Source organism: Phragmites australis, chromosome 15 (assembly GCF_958298935.1).
Source record: "Phragmites australis chromosome 15, lpPhrAust1.1, whole genome shotgun sequence".
Taxonomy (NCBI): Eukaryota; Viridiplantae; Streptophyta; class Magnoliopsida; order Poales; family Poaceae; genus Phragmites; species Phragmites australis.
This window is the reverse complement of record NC_084935.1, coordinates 4,631,297-4,655,358: the sequence shown is the minus strand read 5'-3', so window position 1 is coordinate 4,655,358 and position 24,062 is coordinate 4,631,297. Positions and strand designations below refer to the sequence as shown.

Here is a 24,062-nt window from a genome sequence, read left to right as displayed (position 1 = left end):
AGGCCCCCGGAGGTTACAGACCCCTTCAAGCCACCCCTCTGGTGCTCATGCGGCCTTTCGAAGCCTAAAAATGTAGCCGGCCTTCGGAGATAATATCAGAGAAGAAAGGATACCCCCTGCAGCCGACCTGACGTGATGTGACAAACGATTAATGCCGATGCGAGTGATGCTTATCCTGACATCCCAGCAGGATGAAAGTCGTCCTGACACCCCAATAGAGCGACGCCGGGCCACAATTGGCAACCTTCATAATAGTTATCACGGTAGATATTTATTTTCTATGTATGATAAAAAGTAGTTATCTAAGATAAGGTCTGGTAATTCGGTCAAATTCTAGATATTTATACATTACGATAACTTATACACTAAGCTACGTACACCCTATAAATAGGGTATCGTGGTCATCTGAGAAGAGGGGACCCTCGGAGAAAAAAATTTCTCTTCTGATCAGATGTAGAAACTCCTCTTATAACCAATTAATATATATCATAAGTAAAAGCACATGACGTAGAGCTGTTATCCAATCAGAAGATCCGAACTTGAAAAAATCTCTTGTGTTCTTAAGTCTATTATAAATCGCTCTCCTCTCAGCTTGCGCAACAACATATGTCCTAAACTAGTCTCACAAAAGATCTAGTGGAGTGAGGGTTCGGTTCGTAAAGTGTCTGTAAGAAACTGTATGTACGCATCCATTTCTCTCTTCAATTGACCGCTAAGATTTAACCACTTGAGAGGTGATAATATGCACCGGCAAAGGAAACTTCATTTTGGTGCAGTGACACCCTGTGAGAGAAAGCGATTCACTAGGGCTCCAGGGGATAACGTGCAATTTAGCTAGCTGCACGCTCAAGTGGGTACTACTTGTTCACAACTTGCTCGTCTGCCTAGCTGGAGATGAACCCAGTGGACCATCAACTTGCCCGTTGGTATCCAACGAAATCTTTGCAGGCCGTATCGGTGGCAAAGTCGGAATAAGATGAGGTTCTTGGATAGATGGGTCACTTGCATTTCTGAACAAAACTTAGTAATTTCTAAGGCAACATTTGGAAGAAAAAAATTCATTTCCCAAGCATAAGAACCATTTTGGCACACCATTTATAGGGTGGACGAATGTACGCACAAGTCCGAACCAATACTCCTATTCGAATTCAAATATAGATGTCGTTTTATCCGGAAATCAGAAGGTAATGCAAGCATGGCTTGTCTGTTCGTAGCCATAGGCGGCCATGTAAATTGGTACGAGGCCTTGTTCAATTAGCACATTCGAGACGATGAAGGCTATCAATCGCGAGTGATATGTATGTCAATATTACCAGTGTTTTTCCTCTCGATAATCTTGCTCCATGACAAGAAATTGAAGAAAATGTTCACTTCATGTATTGGGAAAGCCGCCGACCGTCGGTGACATATGATGACTAGTGGACGGTGCCGTTGGCAGGAGAGCACAAAAATAGCTTAGTTAGCACGACGGTGGACGATGGAGGCAGATACAAGGACAGGAGAGTTACCGAAGACAGGTGGAGGCGAATGAGGCTGGTGATCAATTCAGCCAGTACACATATAGAAGAAGACCATTGCTAAGCATCTAGAGGACGAAGAAAAAAGAAGTGACGTTCAATCTTAACCCAACATCTGTGATTGATCGATTGAAAAAAGTCATTTTCCATACATCTAAAATATAGCAATACTCTCTTTTTCAAGAGGACACTAACCTCGACACGTTGCTCCTAAACGCGACCATAAATATCCTACGGACCACACGGTTCACGCACATCCCGTACAATCCCACCGTCGAATCGATTAATTAAATAATTAACGGCTAATATAATCCTCATGCTTCCTTCCCCTGGAGTTATTCGCGGCCACGCGCGGTTTACCTTTTTAACCCTTTAGTCCCACTTGACTTCCCCGAAATGCCCTTGCCGGCCGCAACCCGCCGAGGTCGGTCTCGTCGCACCAAGTCGGACGCCGACTGGCCGAGGGGCACCAACGTAATTTCGTGCCCCGCCCGGTCGCTACTGCCGTCACGCCTCCGCCTCCCGCCTCGGCCAGCTGGATCTGCCTCGTCACGGCCCTGCATGAATGGTCGGTTATGCCCCTGTGCTCGCACCCGTTTGGTGGCTATCTGGTGCGGCTCGATCCGGCCCAATGATTCCGATCCCCTCTCGTCGATCCCGTCTCGGCCTCTCGCTCCCGACGCCGGCGACCGGTGAAGCGACGGCGACGGCGACGGCGAGGGCTCCTCCTTTCCCCGCTCCGGCCGTGGCTACCCCGCGGCGTCGTGTCAGGTAAGGCTTGGCTCAGAGTCTCCCTCTTTTCTCCCGCGGAGATGGATGCGCCCCGCGAGTTCATTACTGCCTGCATGTTTGTCACCGTGCTCTTGGGTCGCGAGCCCTGCCACATCTTCTCGTTGAGTGAAGAATGCGGAGACGAGTGGCCGGCGACTCCTTCCGGTTAGACGCATCCTTTGACTCCCGCGAAGAATCGTGCCTCGGATGCGGCTCGATCGAGGAGCTCCCGATCCACGCGTCGCCGGAGAACCCCACACGCACAGCGAGCGAGCGCATGCACCACCTGCTCTCACTGATTGAGCATAGTTTTTCGGTGTTTTGCCGCATTGGGGGGTTTGGGTGGATAAGTTTGATTCCTTTGTTTCATGTAGTCTTTTTATGTATGCGTTCTTGGGGTAGGACATAGGAAGCATCTCGCGCTGTTGGTTCTATCTTATCTACGGAGTGATTTTGTCTCATGTACCAATAAAATGTTGATTTATGAGATTTCTGAATAAAAAGGCGAACTACTTTACGCCCCGGTTAGATTTTAGTGGCAGGTTTGGGTTCTGTTACTGCGGATTTAGTTGTCTATCTTTTCCTATAAAGTTTCCTCAGGTTGTCAGTGGAGGTCGTGAGTCGATTAGAAGTTTAGAACTGCCGAAACGATTTAACATAACCTTTATTTAATCTGTTGTAGCAGTAGTGATCCGATTGATATACATGGAACTGAGACACTACTGTAAAACAGGATTGAAGGGGGTACGAGAAGGTGGACATTGTTGCTGGAGTGATTTGATTACTGGAGATGGTGTTGGTGGTGAAGCAGCACCGCTGCATGCACTCGGCGATCTGCCTTTGCACCAAGGGTCACCTCAGCGAGGATGCGCTGTACCTCGTCTTCCGCCACATGAACTGGAACCCTAGGCTGATCGCCGTCCTCTCGTGCGTGTGCAAGTGGTTTGACGAGGTTGCCAAGCAAGTGCTGTGGAAGGAGTTTTGTCATGCAAGGGCGCCGAAGATGATGCTGGATTTGCATTCAGGTGGCAGCCACATTGTCGATGGGAACTGGAAGGCGCTCGGGAAGCTGCTCATCTATTGCAATGGCTGTACAAAAGGGGGATTGTTTAACAACATTCACGTCCCAGGCCATTTTGTGTTCAGGACGCGTTTTTCGAGGACCGCAGGCAGGAGTTTCCTGCCTCTGCCATGTAAGTCAGACGTCTTGTATGTGTCAGATCCATGCGAGCATCTTGATCAAGGGGAAGAGGGTGATTTGGGTTTCTTCCGAGGCATATTTAAGTCATTCGCCACTTCAAGGGTCAAGAAGATGTTGATTGAGAAGCGATTTAGGTTTCATCCAAGGGAGTTGTGCCCTTATTGTAAAGCCAAGCTATGGAACATGTTCCAGGCGGATATGATTCCGAGGAGTGCTTCCGCTAGGCTGGGTGCTTATGATGATTCCGTGGAGTATTTTGTATGCCTGAATGGACATGTTATTGGAATTGGTACCCTGCTACCACTCTCAGATTCAGAGGAAGCAGCAGATGAGTAATCATCAGGAACTTGAATCAGGTGATCATATATTATGCTCTCACATTGCTATTTTTATTTAAATTGAAATTATTGGACAATTTAATCTGTAAAATTTGATTTTTACTGAGTATTTATGAAGAAAAGAAAGATTTCTTTATGATGTATTAAGGTATATAAACTGAAACATGGTTAGGCATTTTCCATGGTAGATTACTTCGTCAATCTTTTTTGTAAATATCAATTCTCATGTGCAGACATGTCTGAATATACATAGACTAATTGGTGTTCAATATTAGTTTGTTTATGCCAAGGTTTACCTGCTCAATCCTCATTTATTTAAATCTTGCATACATATGGCTTGCCCAATATGTCATGTACTGATATTTTCTCCCTGGAACTCCAAGAACTAGTAAACACTTGTTAGAATATCATATCAAATAATGCCTATTTTAGATTTTATTATAGGAAAATTTGACATCTGAAATTTTTGAGAAACGTTACTGATTGAAATTGTTCTCAAGGGTTTACATGCTTGTTTTGTACTCATTTTTTAAAATGAGGTTTAGAATCGTTGGTGCCCTGTAATCAATTGTAAGAATCCAAATTTACAACACAGGCCCTGTGTCTGGCGCCCTTTTGTTTGGCCCTAGTTTAAGTTTAAACTACTTTGATGTGTATGGTCCTTCAAGTAGTGATAAGTAATAAACTGATAATTAATTATACCCATGTCAGAAATGGCATCACAGAAGTGTTTAGAGGAAGTTGGAATGCTTGTGAAAACATCTCCAAAAATTTCACCACTCCGATTCTCGTTTCTGGTATTTGAAGATTAGAAGAGCAATCAAATTAATGATGATGCAGATCTTTCAAATTTTCTTTGGTCAAATGTGTTGCTATTAATTTTCCAGATTAACCACAAGACCATTATTCATTATAATAAATCTAGAGCTGTTGGTTATTTCCATAACAATCATATTGTCCAGCCACTTTTCCCTCTTATTTTATTTATGAATTTTTTAAGAAAAAGTGCATTGCTGATATCTTGTTTGATGTGTGATTTGCTAGTTTTTGTTGCTTTATCTACTTAGACCATTACAACATTTGACAACAAATATGCCAGTTAAAGTAAGGTAGCAGAGTTGCTCTCAAATAAAGGATGGCAGAGCTGCAAAGCTATTTACTATAAGTTAAAATGCAATGTAATAACAGAACGTCTGTCTAGGGCGGATTTTCCTTTTGAGCATGAATAACTGCAAAATGTGGTTCAAACAGAACTGTTTTGTTCTGGAGGGACCATAAGTGGCCCCATGAGGGTTGAAAAAAAGGATTTGCTACAGTAGAATATAAGTATCGTCTGAATGTCGCCTCTGTTGTTTGACAGGTTTGCAAGATTGAAGCCCAGGGTCTGTGACTGCTGTACGGTGCTGAATCGTGGTTGTGACTAGCAGAGTGTGGGATGTCATTGATTCGGCAAACTGCGGCGAGACAAGAATCTGTGACGGGCTTTGCATCAAACTGCAGTGTTGTTCGTCCCGGTGCTTTGCATCAGATGGAAAAAGAGGAGCTATTTTACGTAGTCTTTCCTTTGTTTATTGATGCCTCATTACTTTTTCTTGTAAATCGCAACGGAGACACCACCCCTTGCCTTGTTCCTAATGTTTACAGCATGCGTAATTAGGTGTTTGGCTCAGTGAGACTCGAGATGTGAGGTTTGTGCTCATGGTATTCATGTGTTGTTCCTTACCGTGTTGTTTTTGTTGTTGACTTCACTGTATTTGGTCGCTGTACGAATCTGGATACTGAAGGAATCGATCCATAGGCACTTCATATCTGTTTTTCACGAGATGATTTCATCGTTTTGGTGTGCGTGATCTGATTGTATTCGTAAAATTGTGCGGCCCTTCTCTGAAGTCGTCGAACTGTTGTCATTCTTACCTCTTTTCACCGGCTTTATAATTGCTCGGATAATGAGGTTTAGGATCCCGTTCAAAATTGAATTAAAAATCACAAGGATTTGGATCTAAAATCTCCTCTCCAATCAGACGTTCAAAGTTACAAGAATTTCACTACTGAGATTATATGCATGCTTGATCTCTTCTCAGTTTATCTGTAACATATTCCGATTGCAGCGGTATACTTTGGAAGCCCGATACCTCTCCCATCTTAGCGTAATGCGATACCGTTTCATCCCGTCGAGCTATGCCACTAACCTATGCGAGCAGTAGCACCGCCGGATCCTTGATTCCAGCAACACAGAAGAGTTGTACATCTTTGTATTAAGAATGAAAATGACTTCGAGTCTTGCACAACGACCTCAAGAGGTCAAATTACAACACCCATATGACTAACGCTAAAGTACTTATATTGAAACAAAGCTACCTCGCACTAAGCGTTGTTGTTAATTATAGCACTGAGCCCCAAGTTTGCAACCTAACTAAGAGCATTGCCAAGTTCTTTGCTCCGAATGCGCACCAGCGTTCTGCGTCCTCCCAGATGAGGGCCATCAAGTTGTCTGTTGAGAGGCGACGGTCTTTGAAGGTGATTGCATTGCAGGACAACCAGATATGCCAGCAAGTTAGGAGAATCAATGAGTCACGTCCTTGCGGAGCTCTTCTGCCACACGACCACGTAGATCAACCCACCAGTCAATGAAAGCAATCTCTTCGGCTAGAAGCTAGACTCCTAATGCGAGCCACCAGACTTCACGTGCCATGGTGCAAGACAACAATAGGTGTTCTGTAGTCTCTGGTAGCTACAAGCAATGCACGCACACATCGTCCGATTGTAGGCCGTGGCGTTTTCTTCAGACTACGGTCCAGAGCCAGCCATGGAAGCAAAGCCAGGCGAAGAATTTTACCTTCACCGGGGCCCATGCTCTCCAAAGAACTTGAGCGCCTCCGAATTCAATGGATCCTTGGAACATGATGTAGTAGGCCGACCTTGCCAAGTATTCCCCTAAAGGACACCATCTCCAAATGACTTGGTCGTGCTCGTCTGTCAATTGAAGGGCTTGCAGCTGTGACCAGAGATGCAAATATTGAGCGATTGCTGCAATGGAGAGTGGATCGGTGATGTCCCTCACCTAGGAATGATTGTGCATGGTGTCCTTCATCGTTCTAGTCTTGCGCAGTGTAGAAGCAATGCAACTGAAGAGGTCCAACGCAGCCAAGTGGATGGAGGTACCGCTCAGCTAGGAGTCCATCCAGAAAAGAGTTGATTCCCCATTGCCAACCTCGAAGATTGTTGAAGCATCAAAAAGGGCGGCGCCCTCGTGGTCATGAGTAAAGGGGAGATTCGCCCAGGGCTTGGACAGGTCGGAGCGCTACCACCAGAGCTATCTAAGGCGAAGCGCGAAGCTAGACAACCAGAAATCTAGAGTTCACAATCCTTCGTAAGTAAGCGACCGGCAAACCCGTTGTCAAGCAAGGGAGCTACGGCCCTCGGTTTTCGTCCTGTCACCGGCCCATAAGAAGGCCTTCCGAAGTTTATCTATTTCCTTGATCACCCACAGAGGTATAGCGATGGAGATGATCATGTGTAGCGGAGTTGAGGACAACACCGCTCGAACCAAGGTGGCCCGACCAGGTTTGGATATCATTTTGGTTGGCCAAGTTGGTAGATTAGCCGCTACCTTGTCCGCCAAAGACTGAAGATGTGCTCTGTGCAACCAGCCGGTCGTGAGAGGCGCTCCCAAATATTGAATGGGGAAAGTAGCCAGTCCACATGGAAGAAGCTCATCAATGGTTCTCAGCTTGGCTTCATCATAGCAAATTGGTATAACTGCGCATTTGTCTAAATTGGTTCTAAGCCTGGCAGCCTCTCCGAAGAAGTGTAGAATGTCTAGGTGAGCTCGGATGTCTTGTGGAGTTGGAGAGAAAAAAATCACAGCATCGTCGGCGTAAAGCGAACAACGGTGCTGAATTGAGTCATGGACCATGGAGTCGATGACGCCTACCTCTCCAACCTTCGACAGTAAATGACTGAGAGTGTCCATCATGATCACGGAAAGAAAAGGGGAGAGGGAGTCCCCCTGTCTCAACCCTTGCGCATGGCAGAATGATGACCCTGGAATTGACTTGAGGAGTATCCAAATGGATGAAGAACCGAGAATGGACTCAATCCAGGAGCACCAACGATGGCCAAAGCCCCAAGCCCTCAAGACTTCGAAGAGAAAGGCCCAGCTCAAGGAATCGAATGCCTTCGAAATGTCCAACTTGAACAAAATCTTAGGCCTCCTTGACATCTTAAGCAATCTCGTTGTGGAGTGCACCAATTTGAAATTGTCATGAATCGAATGACTGGTGATGAAGGAACTTTGGTTATTGGTGATAATGGAGTTTAGCCAAGGTGCCATGCCAAGAGCCAAAGCCTTTGTGATTATCTTAGCCACGCTATGAATGAGACTAATAGGCTGGTAATCGGAAGCCAAAGTGGCCCCATCCTTCTTCGGTAGAAGTGTGATCATGGCACTGTTCAGCCGATTGAGACCCCTGCGGTCGCCGAGGCCGAAAGCGCATATGGCCATAGTCATTTCATTCTTGATCACTGGCCACGAAGAGCAATAAAACTCTACCGTAAAACCATTAGGACCCGAAGCCTTATTGAGCGGCAAGCGGTTAATGGCCTCGAACATCTCCTCCTCATTGAATGGAACATCAAGCGATTGCAAGTCCAGGGGGATATACCCAGATGCGGCAAGTCCATAGAGAAAGCTCTTGGTGGGGCGACACCCATTATAGAAGAAAAGTGACTGAGCAAAGCCTCCTCCAAGGAAGAGTGTGAGGAAACTGATCCTTCCAGCGTCACCAAGGAATTGATGGTGTTTTGCACGCTTGGAAATTGGCAAAGGAGAGGAAGAGCCTTATATTTGCATCGCCCTCTCGAAGCCAAGCCAGCCCGGAACGACTGCATGAAATAGTGCGCTTGAGGGAAACAAGGCCTAACCAAAGGAATTTGAGGTGTTTCCGCAATGCGGACTCAGTTGAGATGAGCCGCCTACCTTCCTGAGCATGGTCAAACCGAGTGATAACCTCTCGAGCAATGAGGAGTTTATCCTTAATGTTTCCGATGTAAATATTGCTCCAACGTTGGAGGCCTCTTGCAGTACTCCAAAGCAGCACATCAAACTAGGAGAGCGGTGACAAGGTATGCTCCTCATCCTTTAGAACCTAGCCGCTCTTAACCGTGTCTAGGAAACTAGGCATTTTTGTCCAGAAGGCCTTGAAGTGGAAATGTCTGCGCCTCCGGGTGGACACCGAAGATGAGAGCAAAAGAGGGCAGTGGTCCGAACATTCAGAGGATAAGGCTTGAAGGAGACAATCTGAGAACATATGGTCCCACTCCGAGGACGTCAACGCACGGTCAAGCCTCATGAGAGTAGGGGTTGCCCGCTCATTGGACCAAGTATAACGGCGGCCAAAGAGATCAAGGTCCTTGAGCTCCTGCCCTGCGATAAACCATCGGAACCGCATGATGGACCGTCTATCAAGGTTGGCGTTGTTCTTGTCTTTGGATGAAGAAATCATGTTGAAGTCGCCTATAATCAGCCACAGACCAGGCATCGATGCATGAACATAAGCAAGTTCAGCGAGGAAAGAATCCTTGAGGCTCTCATCATTAGGGCCATACACGACATTCAAGCTAAAGGAGTCGTTTGTTGGTGTAGAAACAAGAATGGTAATAGAGAAGCCGAGCACCTGTATTGTGGTTAAAGTAAGAGGCTACCGGTAGACCACAATGATGCCCCTTGGTGTCGGAGGTAGGCAAGGATGAATAGCCAGTCACATTAGTGTCGTAAATCTCATTAACCAAGAACGGAGTAACAACCCCAAACTTGGTCTCGAGCAAGCACACAACAAAAGCGGTGTGATCATGGATCATGGACTAAACGATGTCACGGCGGGCCTTAAAATTGAGGTTACAGATATTACAACTGAAAATATTAAAATTGTCCATAGAAAAATGCAACAACAACCGTGCAACGAGTCGCTAATCAAGCTAGGGATTCCGCGGAGGGCGTGGATCCTCAGGAGGCAGACCATGGTTGGGAAAAGCTCTTTGATCACATGCAAGTGTTCCTCGGATAGGGGTTTAGTGAAAAGTGTTGTGTGCGCTTGGTGAACTTGTGTTGAAATCACCTCATTGTTCTTGACAAGGCCGAGGCGGTGCATGAGCAGTGCCTCTTCGCGCTTGGAAGGCCTGACCACGGAGTGGCTGGGTTGTGCAGGCAGCCATTTGCTTCAGCGAAGGGTAAATTATGCGGATGGCACATAGGTAACAGCAAGGGTAGGTGACGCCAGCGGTGTGGGAATCTCCCTTGTGAATCTTTGTAGGAAGGTAACGATCGCTGGATTAGCCGTCTCACCCGCCATAACATCCTGGGGGAACGTAGAAGCCCTGGACTCCCCTTGAATGACATCTTCCGGCTGGTGATGGGACCATGGGCGAAGGTGGCTGCCTAACCGTAGTGAAGAAGAGCGCCGAGCGACGTGCGTGGTGGACCAGTTTCCCTGGGCCACAGAGTGGCCTAATTTTCTACAACCAGCAGGCAATGGGTTGTGTCCATTGGAAAGTGGAGCTGGGGCCTCAGGACTCAACGAAGAGGCAGCAGCAAGCAGGCGACGTCTATGCCTCAAGTAAATGAGGGAAATTTGCCACGTGATAGCAGGCGTCCCACGGGGTTGAACGCGCGGACTGCGCCCGGGGACAACTCCATGTTGATGCACGGACAGTTCCTGCAACATGGGGTCAAACGTACGTAGACGGGAGTCATGGGGATGGCTAACCGTGCACCAGGTCTCGTTGTTGACGCACGGACTGCGCTCGGGAACAACACCTTGTTGACGTAGAGACTGCACCTCCAGCATAGGATCGTAGGCTCGCAGGAAGGGGTCACAGGTATGGGAATGAACCATGATAGAGTCATCCACTCTGACCTGCAACACGTCGAAAGCAACCATGGGTGCACCCATGTCCGCATGTGGAGACTTCTGAGCGGACCGATCCTCGGGAGTTGCGACAGGGAACGAGCCGAATGGGGTGCGCACGTAAGCCGAGCATGGCAAAAGCACATCATCGACTAACCGGACACCAAGAGTGCAGCCATGAATAGGAGAAGATCCAGAACCGACCGTCGTTCCCGACAACGGCAGAAAGGACAGATGCCGCTCTGGTGGAAGGCAGAGCACCCTATGCCTCCACCACCGGCCTCATCGCCAGAGGAGAACACGCCGCTGCTGGAAGAAGATGGTACCTGGAATTCCTCCACGGAGATTACATGAATGTATACATCATATCTCAAAGTCCTGACCTCCATGAGGTATGGCAGGATGCTCCCGAAGAGATGTTGCATGACGGGATCATCATAGCGCGTGGCAAGTCCCTGCTCTGAAACCTCCATGACAACGTTACTAGGGATTTTCTTTGGAGAATCACACCAAGCAACACACACAGAGATCTGTAAGGTTAGGCCTGTCCATCTGCGTGGTCACCTCCTCTAGCCTCTCAACCCAACAATGGCTACCCAAGAGGTGCTGGGCCGTGAAAGTAGACCAGGTGTGAGGTGGAACTCCTTGGAGTGAGATGATGGTGCGGTAAGAGAGGACACCGTTGGCCGCATACTCCAACCTCGTCCACGGCCTGAAGAACCAGATGGTGTTGGAAGAAAGAGGCCTACCACTGGCGGCAAGGATGACATCGCGCGCAGATTGCGTCTGACAAACGATGAAGAAGTTGTTGTGGAAGAATCCCACAACTTGGAACTCCATCGTCGGCACACCAAGGCCACCAATGATGCAATTGGAAAGCTCGGACGCCTTGAAACCCTGTCGAGCGCAGTCGGTATACGCAAGGACCGCCCAACAGAGTCGACATTCGTCCGTGGTGAAAGAGTCCGTCCAAGGAACAACGCAACGCGATGGCACCTGGGCAGGGACGGAAACAACAACCTCCCAGACGGAGGTCTAGGGTGAAGCGAGGATTGCTCTCGCTTGGGGGGGGGGGGGGGGGGGGCTAGACGGGGTAGACCCCAGAGCCCTGGGTCTGGCAGGAGTAGAGCCGTTGGTAGATCGTTGTTGGTCGAACCCGGCGAAGAGAGACGGCGTCGCGCCTTCGGCCGCTGAACCAACCGGGGTGGAGCTATCGTAGGTAACACGACGTGCCGAGGTCAACCGCCGTGCCGAGGTCAACCGCCTGCTCGCCCTCGAGAAGCGCAAGCGATTCGCAGAGGCCGCCGCCGCCGCCACCGCATTCCCCATCTCCGACACCACAGTCGCCGCCGACTCCACCTCAGCCACGGGTGGGGTTCCAGGTGGTGCTGGAGTTGTGCAGCCCCGACGAGTTCTCGGTGGCGGTGGGACCGGCAGGGAGCAAATCCTACCCCGGGGAGGCCGACTGCCTCGTTGCCGTCCAAGACTGCCTCGCCTTGGCTTCGGTACGGCTCGCATTGGTTCTTGCCTGGCATAGGAAATAGGCATCTTTTACTTGCTTGTGCTTCGATTACGATGCGATATTTATGAACTTCTCCAGGACTTTGGTGTTTTCTTGGATACGATTATGCAATTTATTTTAGAAGTCCTGGTGCTTTTCGAGTTACTTGACGGCAGCTTGGGAAATTTGTGGGTATGTTTCATAAAAAAAAAATTGTGGGAATCTGCGAGCGTTTCTTGATAAATAGTTGCTCTTCGATTCCACCTGTCTGGATCGTTCCATGAATTCGGCGGTTCTTTGCCCATTTTGCTGTATGATTTGGTTGTTTGACAAATGCTGTTCTTTGATTTGGGTTCGTTGTTTATTACTCATTGATTTGGATTAAGAGCATTCCTTTGCTTCAGGAAACTGACAAATTGTACTGTCATCTCCAAATTCGCCCACGAAGAACCTTGCACCTTCCACATACTTGATCAATGTTGTCTCTGTTGAGGCGATGTACTCCCAAGGACAACACAGTATCGCGAACCCTGAAAGTCGTGATGTACTCCCAATGACAACATAGGGGCACGAACTTTGAAAGTCTTCTCTTTTTAACTATTGAGAATCCAAGAGTTTAGAAGTTACCAACTTTTTACTTCATCTTTCGAGTATCAGGCTTATTAACAACTACTGGTGCCTACTGAGTTTAGTATGAAGCGCTGCAACTGTAATTTAATTTTGATATGAATGCCACCTTTCTATTCAATAATAATGACTATCTGGCTTTTTTTTTTCTTTTTGGCCATTTCAATGTTGCTCATGCTACTCCCTCTGTATTGCAATGTTTGTCCACGTCCACCATTACGTACAAACTAAGGAATGCTAAAATCGAGTGAAAAATACACTGAGATGACCATACTACCCCTAATCAATACAAAGATGAGAGCAAGTAACTCACCAACGTTGAGTAAATGCATGCATGCACTTAAGGACATAGCAGGAAAATAGACCATAAAGCATCCTTGGTTACCGTAAAAGACAAACAATTTGAGACAGATACTCCCGAGATCATAAACAAATATTGCGAAACGGAACGGAGGAAGTACAATCTATGAAAGTTTCACACGCACAACGAATAGAAGCTTAAAGAAAAGGAAAACATTAAGCTACGGATGCTACTTCTCACTGATGTAAAGGGGGGAAAACTATTTCTCACTGATGTAATATTTAGCCACATCTTCTCTTTAATCTCTTTGCTTGCATGATAAGCTTTTTGGTATAGATCTGGAACTGAATTTTTCCTTTAATGCTGGTACTGTTAGGTTGTACAATACTCTGCGGCACAGTCACTAAGTCAAAGTGGTCATCTTCGTCCTGTCTTTAAGCTCGTGGACTATGATCTGGTGTTGAAATGCCTAAAGAAATTGCCTGGAACTGTTGTGCAAGGTATACCTTATAGCACGAGGAAAGTCATTAAGAACCTCCCTAGGTCGACTGGCAAAAATTGGGCCTCTGACAAAGAAGTAGACGATCTTCTCAAGAAACTGCCTCAGCAATTACAAGATGCACTTTTACCCTTCCAACTTGAAGGCGTGAGATTTGGGCTTCGAATGAGATGGGGCTCGGTAAGACTCTCCAGGTGAGCATATACTCCCTCTAATTATAAATATAAGTCGTTTTAGGTTTGTGCACAAAGATTAAGAAAGTAGATCAAATGATCTTATTGTCCTTCATTTATTCTGCATTAAAAAAGATAAATCATTTATTTGTGAGAGTAGTAGCATTTATTAAACAATGGTAAGATAGGAACCAGAAAGAAAAAAGTGCATAGAATTTTAAGAATGACTTATATTTAGAAAATAGTTGAGAAGACTAAAACGACCTATATTTGTAATCAAAGGGAGTAGCATATTAGCATGAATGCTTGCATAATGCAATTACTTCTGTTCTAGTGTTCTGTGTATGAATAGACTATTACTGTTTTCAGAGCCAACAAAATTCTATCATATGGCAAGTTAGCATGGAGTACACTGCTATTTCAAGTTTGCAGTGACACTAGTTGAACAGCAGTAATTGTTCATTTCAAATTCTAGGACTTTTTTTAGACTATATGAATAAACCAGCTGGTTTGCTTTCTGAATGTTTTTTTTCGCCTTTTTGGAATTAGTAAATTCTCACCCATTTAAATGCAGGCAATTGCGATAGCTTGTTGCTTCAAGGATGAGGGCCCAATATTAATCGTGTGTCCAGCTGTAGTGTGTTATACTTGGGTAGAGGAATTGGAACGTCGGGATCCTTCATGGGAGTGCTCACGGAATTGTTGTGGAATAGGTAGTTCTACTCCACAGCTACTTTTGTACAGCACTCATGGGCATTCTTCAAAAGGACGCCGATCTTTTCAAATCACTGGACACCCCTTTTTTGGGCATGTATGTTGAATGCAACCAGGCGTGTGTTGTCCTTTTTGTATGTGTCTGTTTTTTACAATCTGTCTCCATCTTCAGTGATGGCTTTGGTGTCAATTAAAGAATATTGCCGCAGTTATGCAGCGGTTTTTTTGTTAGTCCGGAATGTCTCTCCACCCCCCCCCCCCCCACCCCCTCTTTTTTTTCCTGGAATGCAACTGACTAGTTGTCAATTATGGCTTTGTTGGAGGTGATCTTGCCACATTTGTGTATGCATCTCGATAGTTCATCTCAAAATCGACAATCCATCTCGACAGCAAAGAATAGTATCAACCTCAGTTCCTTTCTTCCTTGTGTAGCCACATTTTCATATTACAGTACATTTTTCTGCACAATTCTTTGGATAAGGATCTTGCTAACTTAGGCATGCATTGCGGTGCATCTCCAAAAAAAAAAAAAAAAAAGTCATTACTGTTTTCAAAACTATACGGTTAAATCCCAGAATGACGTTTCGTTTGCCTAAAGTTTTGAGACAAAGTTCCGACTGCCTAATGGTATATTAGCCTGAAGCACCATTGTCGCAAAATCGTGAATTCAGTAGCTTGTGTGCTAAAGGTCTGGTCAGTTACAGAGCCGAATTCATGTCCCGCTGCAGAAGAACTCCTCGGCTCTATCCAAGAAAGAAGCTGGGATTTTTCTATGCAACAAAAAGGTAAATGAGGCTTCTCCAGCTCTTTGCTTCAGAGGCCCATCATCAATGGCTCTTGCTCCTCTACCATCCTTCTGAACCTTATTTCTGTTGAATCTGATGAACCCTGAAGCACCTTTCCCAACAATTGGCCGTCCACTTTTGCGGCTTGACCTTATTGGGATGTCACCTTGTGAGTTTCTGGTATCCAGTAACTTCTGCAAGTTGTCACTAGAATTGTTCGTTCCAGAACCATCTACAGCAATGGAATCTGAAGGAGTTAATCCTGAAGTTTGACAGGACTTCAGCAAAGAACGAAGCATATCCGTGCTTATTTCTTGTTGTACAACACTTCTATTCTGGTCGCAACCATAACAAACAGCGATAAGAGCAGTGGCCAAAATGGGCATCAACTCGGGGTCGCTGAAGAAAACAAAAGGCAGGTCACAGACCTGTTTTTGAACCGATCAGATTTGCACAGCAACCCGAAGAAATCAAGAGACATGGCTACACAAGCAATTATTTACCTTGTGAAGTATGGTGGGACTCTTTCCCCACCGAAGAACAGCTTGGTTCCCAGCATGGAACAATGAAAAGTAGCCAAGAAGTAGCAGAGATTCTAGAAGCAGTAAACCAACCTGAAAGGAGCGCAGACATATCTGAGAACAAGGGAAGCGAACAAAAAGAGCAGTTGTAAAAAAGCAACCACTTTTTCAGAGAAAAGTCCAAATGACTATCAAGCATAAGAGTAAATTTTGCAAAACTACATGTGGATTGACCAAATTATTGCCAAAATACAGATAAGAAATATGCTTCATGCTCAGAACCGCATTCAAAATGTATCATAGGATGAAAACTGTTCGGGTAAGGAATGACATTATGTCCAACAGTTTTTCATAACAATATCCCAACAGATTGCAACTTGTCGTACCCAAAATTATTAGACAAAAGCTATAAAATAAGATCCAGCTCGTCCAATTCCTCAACTTTTGCAGCCATTTTACCTCCCTGGAACCCCACGTATAACTTTCCTACAGCATGCATTTGAGGCTGGACATTTCAATGTGAAAGATGTTCATAATCACACTATGAGAATCACATGTCTAATGGAATACGTTTATTCAAGCAGGAAGATAATTATTAAGATCATAGTTAAGGACAAGCACTGGTAACTAGATTTTAGTGCCTCCAATGACACAAAAACTGCCACCTAGTCTGTACATATATAATGATAAATTACAGGTACAACATGTTCCATTATATAGCCAACGAAGAACGGATAGCAACAAAACCAGTAAAAAGTAACTATATGTGATACTTAAAGAAATCAATCTAATTAAAAAATGAATATTTAAAAGCATCACAAACAGATATATCATGTTGAGAATACATGAACTCACGTTTATACAAGGAATAAACCTGTATTTTACCTGATCATTTGGTACTCTCCATTTATTCATGCAATGACTCAGAAGGAAGCTGATTAAATGGAAAAACTCCATCTTCAGATCTGATCTGGCCTGAAAAGAATTCATAACCAGCACAAACTTATGCAGGTCAAAAAATAGAATGAAAGATCTTAACGACCTCCATATTAAAATATTGTCAGCTTGCCAGACAGAAAATTCTGCATAAGACCTTTGTGGATAACTAAATTTTCTACTGATACCATGGACAATGACTAATCTAAGTGACTAAGTAGATTTTAGTGTGCCGGAGTGGACTAATGTTATGATCCTAGATCATAACGCGGGTAAACATCCGCCGGGAGTATAGCTGGGCAGCGTCAGCTGCGAGGGATGAGAGATTAGACTATAGATGAGAGACTTAGAATATTAGAGAAGACTAGATGAATTCTTCTTGCTTGCTTCCCTGAAAGAGGGGGGGGGGGGGGTTGCGGCTGCTTTTTATATCCAAAGCTTGGCCGACTCTAAATCTACTAGGACTCGAATCCTAAATTAACTCCATCTCGAGTCCTCCCTGATTACAACTTATCTCTCTCCATATATTGACTCTACTTCTCCTAGCCGAGTTTAATTATGCTAACATATCTAACTCTATCTTCTCATCCGAACTAACTCTACTAACCTTTCCTAATCCAACTGACCTTCTGATCCTAATCATAAACTGACTCATTTATTGGAATCCTACTATGCTAACTTATCTGGTACTCACCCGCCACTTCTGTTGTTGCCCTCTTTGACCTTCTCCTACTATATGTATTGCCGTACATAACAACTACATATGTTTCAGTGCTGGAATTTACCTACTCAGAGTGATACATGCAAAAAAGAAAGCAAGCAGCCAATAATAACACTGATAATATCCATCCTTTAATGAAGAGCACTTACAAGCATGCACTGCAGAAGGGTTATATCCAAACATGCCATATTGTTCAAAACTTTCAATACGCCAGTGGCCACTTCTTCAAAATTTGATGGAAGAACCGCTGAAGTCTGAAAATTGAGTTTATCATTTTTCTAGCAAGAAAAGATCCATAAAAAATCAATGCAATAAACATCCAAAATTTGCCCTACTAAGTACAGAAGACAGATTTCTATGATAACCAAAATCGATGACTATGCCAGTAAATAATAAATTTCTATGTACAATGTCAATTTTAACATACATTCAATGCTATATATATATATATCCGAAAATCCAAATGCCGTGTAATTTTTATAAAGATTCATGTAACCCTGTAAAACTGGCTCTAAGGTTTATATAGAGCAATTGAGTTTGGAGACAACATAACAAAATTTCTAAAATTTCTCCAAACAAAACAAATTGCGCCTTTGTAGAGCAGATGTACAAACCTGTTCTAATGACGATCTGTTGTTTGCCTGGAGCAACACAGCTGTCAAAAGTGAAGGTAGACTAACAAGTCCAGTTGCAGCCATTGCAGAAAGTACAAGCCCTACAGGCTGTTTTAGGTTCGTCTCGTTGCATTTTCCAGGAACATCATTAGGAAATGAACACACATTATTCACCTTTCTTCCTTCAAAAAAGCCATCCACTGTTCTATTTTCATCTCCCTGGTTAGGAATTTCAGAATGCACCTCTGTAGAAACTCCTAAATCAGACGATTGCATTGCTGAGTTGTCCAGGTCAGCAGAGAGGGCTAACAAGTCCTTTTTAGCTTCATCAACCAATTTTCCATCCCCTGGAATGCTCAACTCATGTTGTTCAGAGGATTCATTTTCTTCAGTCTGTTCACTACACACCGATGGCAATTTGGTGTCTCCAGACTGGTCAAGTGTTATCAACTGGTTCCCCACACTGTCTTGTAAACTTAGATATTCATATTCTTGAACTAAATTGCCACCTAGAGCTCTGCATTTGCAAGACTCCCAATCAACTGTAGAGAAATTTCCAGGTTTCGATGTTAAGACAGCCAAAAGGTTGAGACCAAAGAGTATAGATGATGGGAGTGGGGATCCTTCCACCTGGGGTCTATCATAAAGGGCAAAAAGATCTCGCAGACGATGAATTATTTGATAAGCTACAATCAGTTCAATCAATCCTCCCTGCATTTGAAGTTGTTCATCATCAAGGTGTGCATGGCCAACAATCACGGTTACACTCCATAAAAAGCCATCTAACGCTTCACCTATTGACTCTGTGTTTTCAGTTGAAGTTTTGCTAGACAGAAGATTTGAATTTCCAGAGTTGGATGCTGCCACCTTAATGTAATTCTCCAGTGATGCTGATAGCATGGGAATAATAGGAGGTAAAAGATTTTGCACTAGAAAATAAGCTCGATTAGCTGGAAGTGAGAGCAAAACTCTCAACAGGCGCAAAAGGTAGACAATGACTTGACAAGCTCCAGGCCTTGAAGTGTGAGAGGCAGGTAAGGCGGATGCAATGAAATCAAGCAAACCAACTTGTCTAGAGGCATGTAGTTCAAGATCCTTCCCTTCTAAATACTGTACCAAAATAAACAGAAAATGCTATTAGCAAAAATCTATATTAATATAGTCCACACACTATGTAATGAATAAGAAATACCTTTGTTATATCACCAACAATTAAACCAATGCTCGCAGCACCTTCTTTTCTAGCTTGACGAAGTCTCTGCAGGTCTTGAAGCCATCTACTTAACTTAGCTTTGGCAGCTCCTAGAGCAGCCCTGTGCGTAATTCCTGTATTCTCACCTATGGCTGGTTCAACAAATCCATGCTTTAGAGCCATTAATCGCTGGCGAATCTTTTTAATCCTTCGTTTTATCTGTGCATTATTAGATGATTTAACAATAGACTCTGCAGCACTGGAATTGCCTGTTATCTGTGAATCTTCCCCACTATTAGCAGAAGTAGAACGGCAATGGCTATCTTTACTTGGAAAGCGGCGTTGAAAAGGTGAAGGTTGATCCCTAAAATCCATTGAAGCTCGCTCACGTATTTGTTCTAGGTAATACTTGCGGCGCTGCTCACTTTCCCGGAGCTTTTCAGCTAATTTTTGGGCTAAAAGTTCAGCTTCCTCTTGTTGTGCCTTTGCTCTTATTTCTTTTCTACGTTGCTGTTCTGCAGTCCTCGCTTCTCGTGCAGCACTAGATGCTTTGCGCTCCTCTTCTCTTCTGACAATAGCTTCTTCTTTCTTGCGCTGTATTTCAGCAAGACGCTGCATCTTCTCAGCTTCAAGGAACTTTCTTCGTTCCAAAACAGCTTCTTCCCTTGCAGTGTCCTCCTTTTGCTTTGTTTTGATCACCTGTAGCTTTTCAGCTCTCCGCATTTCGGAATAATGAAGTTTCTGCCTCAGCAAAAATTTCTTATTTTCTTCATTTAGTGATGTAATAAAACGGACCTCACTGACCTTATTACTCTCATCACCAGCTCTTTTAGCAACCTGAGCAAGAAATGCTTCATGACGAGATTCACCACGCTGCTGGCGTGCATTCATTACTTCTCGCAGTTTTGAGCTGCGCACGGCCTGCCACTCATTGACACGATTTAATTTTTCTGAGGTACGCTGTAGCCTCTGAACCCTCTCACTTTCCAGTTGACTCCTAATTCGCAGCGCTCGTGCATGCTTTTCTTCCGCTTCTCTTTTCATATCCAAAGCACTTCTTTTTTTCTTTTCAGGCGACATCAACTTGTCATGTAGAACACGAGCCCGATCTGCAACTTTTCTGCCAAGACCAGGAGAATGAGAAACGCGAGAACTCTGCACAGGAGGAGATTTCAATATATCTTCCCAGTTTCTTTTCTCCTTCCAGGCATCCATTGATTTCCAAGGTGTTGTATTTTGCTTCTCCTTTTCAAGATGAGAAGTACTCTTTTTAACATCTGTTGACTTGAGCCTGTCAAATTTATTTTCTGGAGATTCCTTGTCCTTCTTAGAGTTGTGTTTCTCTATTTCAGAGATTGGTTCTAGTGCTCCTCTTCTGCTCCTTGCAGAATGTGATGGCATACTTTGTGGAGGTGATTTACCTGACTTAGATGCATCCCTGCTTTGCTTCTCTCCAGTAATCTTTTTCTCGCTAACACCAGAAAGTTTCACCTGACTCTCCACTTTCAAACTTATATTCCCAACAGTAGCCGATGCTCTAGTCAGCTTTGCTGAGCTACCTAAAACTTCCCCAGAAGAGCTGGATGTAAATATCTCTGGTGTTATACCAGCCTGTTTGCATGCCAGTTCCAATTGGATTCTCTGGAAGGCCTCTAGAGATGAAGACAGTATTTCTTGCCTGTGTGGTGAACTTGTCATCCGTCTGACCTGCATATATGATGTATCCAACAAGATTTTAGAGCACTGTAAGTCTGTAAACAGTAGAATGGTATTCCAGAAGAAGTTAGTTATCAAAGGAAGGAAACAACATGCAGCTATTAATTTTGTAAGAGTTCTCAGTCCAGCAACACATCACAGTGAAGGTCCCGTTCAATATTCATACACATGTATGTGATGCAAGAAGACATTCACGCAGTTAGTGTTCAATGAATCATAAATATACGGAAGAAAAAATAAAGGACAAGACATCTGGATATATAGTGAGAAAAAACAGACCTCCCAAGACAAGGCATGAGGTCTCCGATGGTCAGCTTTCACAGTCATTGGCATCCCCTCCTTCGGTGCACCAGAATATTTTTTCGTGTTATCAAAATGCTCTGCCCTGGATTTCAGGTCTTGAAAATCAGATATAGCTTCTTCAAGAACAAGTATGGATTCATTAATTTGCTCCATGTCACATTCTAGTTCACAGAGGAGGTAAAGTTCATCTTCAGCCCTATTCAGATTCTCAAAAAGAAAACACCATAGCCTCTGCCTGAATCTTTCTTTGCTCTCAGCAGTTTCAGCCCCAAAATCTGCAGAAGATGGTGCATGGTCATGAAGTAACGTTCTGCTTTCTGTGGAAGCAACAGATGAAGTTGTAACTGGAACTTCAAGATCATTATTGGAGCAGGATAGGGAAACAGAGTGAGTTGAGGCTGTTGAACCACTAACATCCAAAGTACTTTCTGATATTTCAGGTGCATCCAATGGCCCTCTCTCATCATCATTGGGTTTCTCCGCTCCTTGAACCATAATAGAAGATGTCTCATCAATTTTTCTACAAGAATTCAAATCTACTTTGAGTTTACTTTCATCTTTAAGTTCATTTCTGAATTGTGCAGCATCTTCATCATGCATGTAGTTCCTAGAAGAATTATTATCTCCGTATGCATCTGAGGGTAATGATAGACCTGAGACTTCATCAAAGTCTCCAAACTTGACAGAAGTGCTGGATAGAACACCTACTGATTCTGTTTTTGGAGAATCTGTGATAAGATCAGAAAGATCTGCGCATTTTGGAAGACCGCCTGAACAGGTGGAGGATTTCTGAGGCACTGACAGATCTACATGATCAATCTGACTTGTTTGGGGAGGTTCACTTGTTTCTTCATCCAGCAGCAGTTCTTCAGGTTTTTTTACTGCATACTCTGAGGCTGAAGCATTTAAGGCACACTTCAGGTCACTAGCACCTACATCAGTGCATTCTTCAGCATGAACATTAGTAGTTTCTCTACTACCCAATTCATCGACACCAACAATAGCCTTTATGCCCGATGGTGGGGATTGCAGCCTGTCCCTGTCACTCCACCTTGAACTGCCACTGCTATAGTTAGTCTGAGACTGTGAAGACAAGTTCGGAGTTTTATGGCCGGAACCTCCTGAAGACCTCTGCAATGTGAATTTTGAGCTGGATCGATGTTTCTGTAACACGGAATCATAGAACAACACTAAGAGTTGGTTCGGCATAATACAGCACAATATGAGAATGTGATCAGAGCAAAAATGCAAAATAAGATAGTAGAGAAAACAAAGCAGGTATAAAAACTTACCTTTTTAACTTCAAGCCACCCTGATCCCAAATCGTCGATATCGCCATTATCATTTTCCATAACCACCAATGATTCCTGGCTTCTTGCTTCCAGGACAAAGATTTCACACTATTTCACGTCATTCCTGCCGCAAGAAAATTGTTCCAGCTAAGGTTACTTCAAGCGTGTTACAAAGGGATATCAAAAATCACACATTTTTCAAGACAACCAATTGATCATTGAGCCAAGTGCCTCAGCTAAGAACTGTCATTGACACCAATAAGACACCCTAAACCCTAAGATTAAAATGCACCATAAACATAAAGAACTAAACAAAAAAAAGCTACAATCAACACTGATAAGTTCGGAACTCCCTAAAACCCTAGGATCAAAATGCACCGTGAATATAAAGAACTAAACAAAAAACCTTTTTTCTCTTTTGCGTCAATGCATCTCCAAGGGCGGACTTCACTTTTGAGCCCGAATCTAAAAAAAACTGCAACCGCACCTTAATTTAGGTACCAAGAATTTGAATGATGTCAATTAATGTCGATATAGCAAGTTGAAGAAGGACCTGATGGAACCATGGACGGATGGATCGATTGGATTAGTAGCGCACCACGCAGCACACAACCCCACAACTAACCAAATTGATGGAGAGGAAGAAGAATCTGGGTTTGATTAAGAACAAAACCAACTCTTTAGAACAAAGGAATCCATCCAAGCAGCAAGGATCACTCACCGACACATGAACGAACGAGTCCTCGCCCGGATGGATGGATCTCCACCCGTACTGGACAGAGAGAAGAGCGGAAGCGGGTGGAGGATCCGGCAGAGAGAGGGAGGGGACGGCGGCGGCGAGGCTTCGTTGTTAAGGGCTCATGCCGAGTAGTAGTAGGGGAGGAGTGGCCCCCCAAGAAGACCTTGTTGTACGATTGGCACCTAATTACTGCAATTACGCCACTACTAATCAACATCACACGTAGGATTAATAATATTGTAATAGAAACCGAAAATTTGTAAGCGTATATGTATATTGTAATATTTTCTTGCACTATCACACGTAGCATTTCGTCATCTCTGTACTTGCTAAGGCAGACAAATCACATGGAGCTGTGAGCCGCAAGGTTTGAAAATTCATCCGTTATCGGTTGATAACTGCGATTATCGAGTCTGTCGGTCTATACCGATTTTATACTGAGACAAGTTTTCAAATTTAAATTTAAAAAATTCAAAATAAAATTAAAAAAATCATAAAATTAAAAAAAAATCTTAAAAACTAAAGACAATTCTAAGAACTTTCATGAAAAAAAAATTCAAAAAAATGTTGTTTGTATTATATTCTAAAAAGAGAAAGTAAAAAAAAAGGAAAAAGTTGAATTGTACTGGTTATTTATTAACTTATGTTAAGAAAAAACTTAACATATAAATATATTCTTTGTATGGCGTATCTCAA

The 24,062-nt window shown here is 44.0% G+C and overlaps 2 protein-coding genes and 1 long non-coding RNA gene across 10 annotated transcripts; 2 read left to right on the top strand and 1 right to left on the bottom strand.

The window, feature by feature from the left end:
• The first annotated feature begins 2,133 nt into the window (after positions 1 to 2,133).
• Positions 2,134 to 5,646, top strand: LOC133893197 (EID1-like F-box protein 2). Its single transcript, XM_062334170.1, has 3 exons — positions 2,134 to 2,288; positions 3,022 to 3,845; positions 5,188 to 5,646. The coding sequence occupies exon 2, from the start codon at positions 3,079 to 3,081 to the stop codon at positions 3,823 to 3,825; it is 747 nt and encodes a 248-aa protein (XP_062190154.1). The 5' UTR covers positions 2,134 to 2,288; positions 3,022 to 3,078; the 3' UTR covers positions 3,826 to 3,845; positions 5,188 to 5,646.
• Positions 5,647 to 11,827: 6,181 nt separating this feature from the next.
• LOC133893364 (uncharacterized) lies at positions 11,828 to 14,749 on the top strand. Its single transcript, XR_009904477.1, has 3 exons — positions 11,828 to 12,237; positions 13,675 to 13,854; positions 14,408 to 14,749. It is a non-coding gene; the product is annotated as an uncharacterized LOC133893364 (long non-coding RNA).
• Positions 14,750 to 14,944: 195 nt separating this feature from the next.
• On the bottom strand, positions 14,945 to 23,538 carry LOC133893648 (uncharacterized). 8 transcript variants are annotated; one of them, XM_062334732.1, is made up of 11 exons: positions 23,349 to 23,538; positions 23,181 to 23,277; positions 23,034 to 23,102; positions 22,628 to 22,751; positions 21,312 to 22,499; positions 19,317 to 21,023; positions 18,125 to 19,234; positions 17,660 to 17,788; positions 16,739 to 16,828; positions 15,836 to 15,946; positions 14,945 to 15,760 (listed from the first exon to the last, which is right to left on the bottom strand). In XM_062334732.1, exons 4-11 carry the CDS (start codon positions 22,685 to 22,687, stop codon positions 15,260 to 15,262), a joined length of 4,896 nt encoding a protein of 1,631 aa, XP_062190716.1. In that variant the 5' UTR covers positions 22,688 to 22,751; positions 23,034 to 23,102; positions 23,181 to 23,277; positions 23,349 to 23,538; the 3' UTR covers positions 14,945 to 15,259. The 8 variants fall into 8 exon arrangements, with proteins under 8 accessions (XP_062190716.1, XP_062190719.1, XP_062190717.1 ...); XM_062334735.1 differs by having other exon boundaries at positions 23,034 to 23,092; XM_062334733.1 differs by having other exon boundaries at positions 23,181 to 23,247.
• Positions 23,539 to 24,062: the final 524 nt, after the last annotated feature.

Coding starts and splice junctions, on each gene's coding strand:
- LOC133893197 (XM_062334170.1), top strand. CDS start 3,079: ATGGTGTTGGTGGTGAAGCAGCACCGCTGCATGCACTCGGCGATCTGC.
- LOC133893648 (XM_062334731.1), bottom strand. CDS start 22,687: ATGGAAAATGATAATGGCGATATCGACGATTTGGGATCAGGGTGGCTT. Junction 19,235..19,316: donor TTGTTGGTGATATAACAAAG/GTATTTCTTATT, acceptor ATTTTGGTACAG/TATTTAGAAGGGAAGGATCT. Junction 17,789..18,124: donor ACAGATCGTCATTAGAACAG/GTTTGTACATCT, acceptor TTTTCTTGCTAG/AAAAATGATAAACTCAATTT.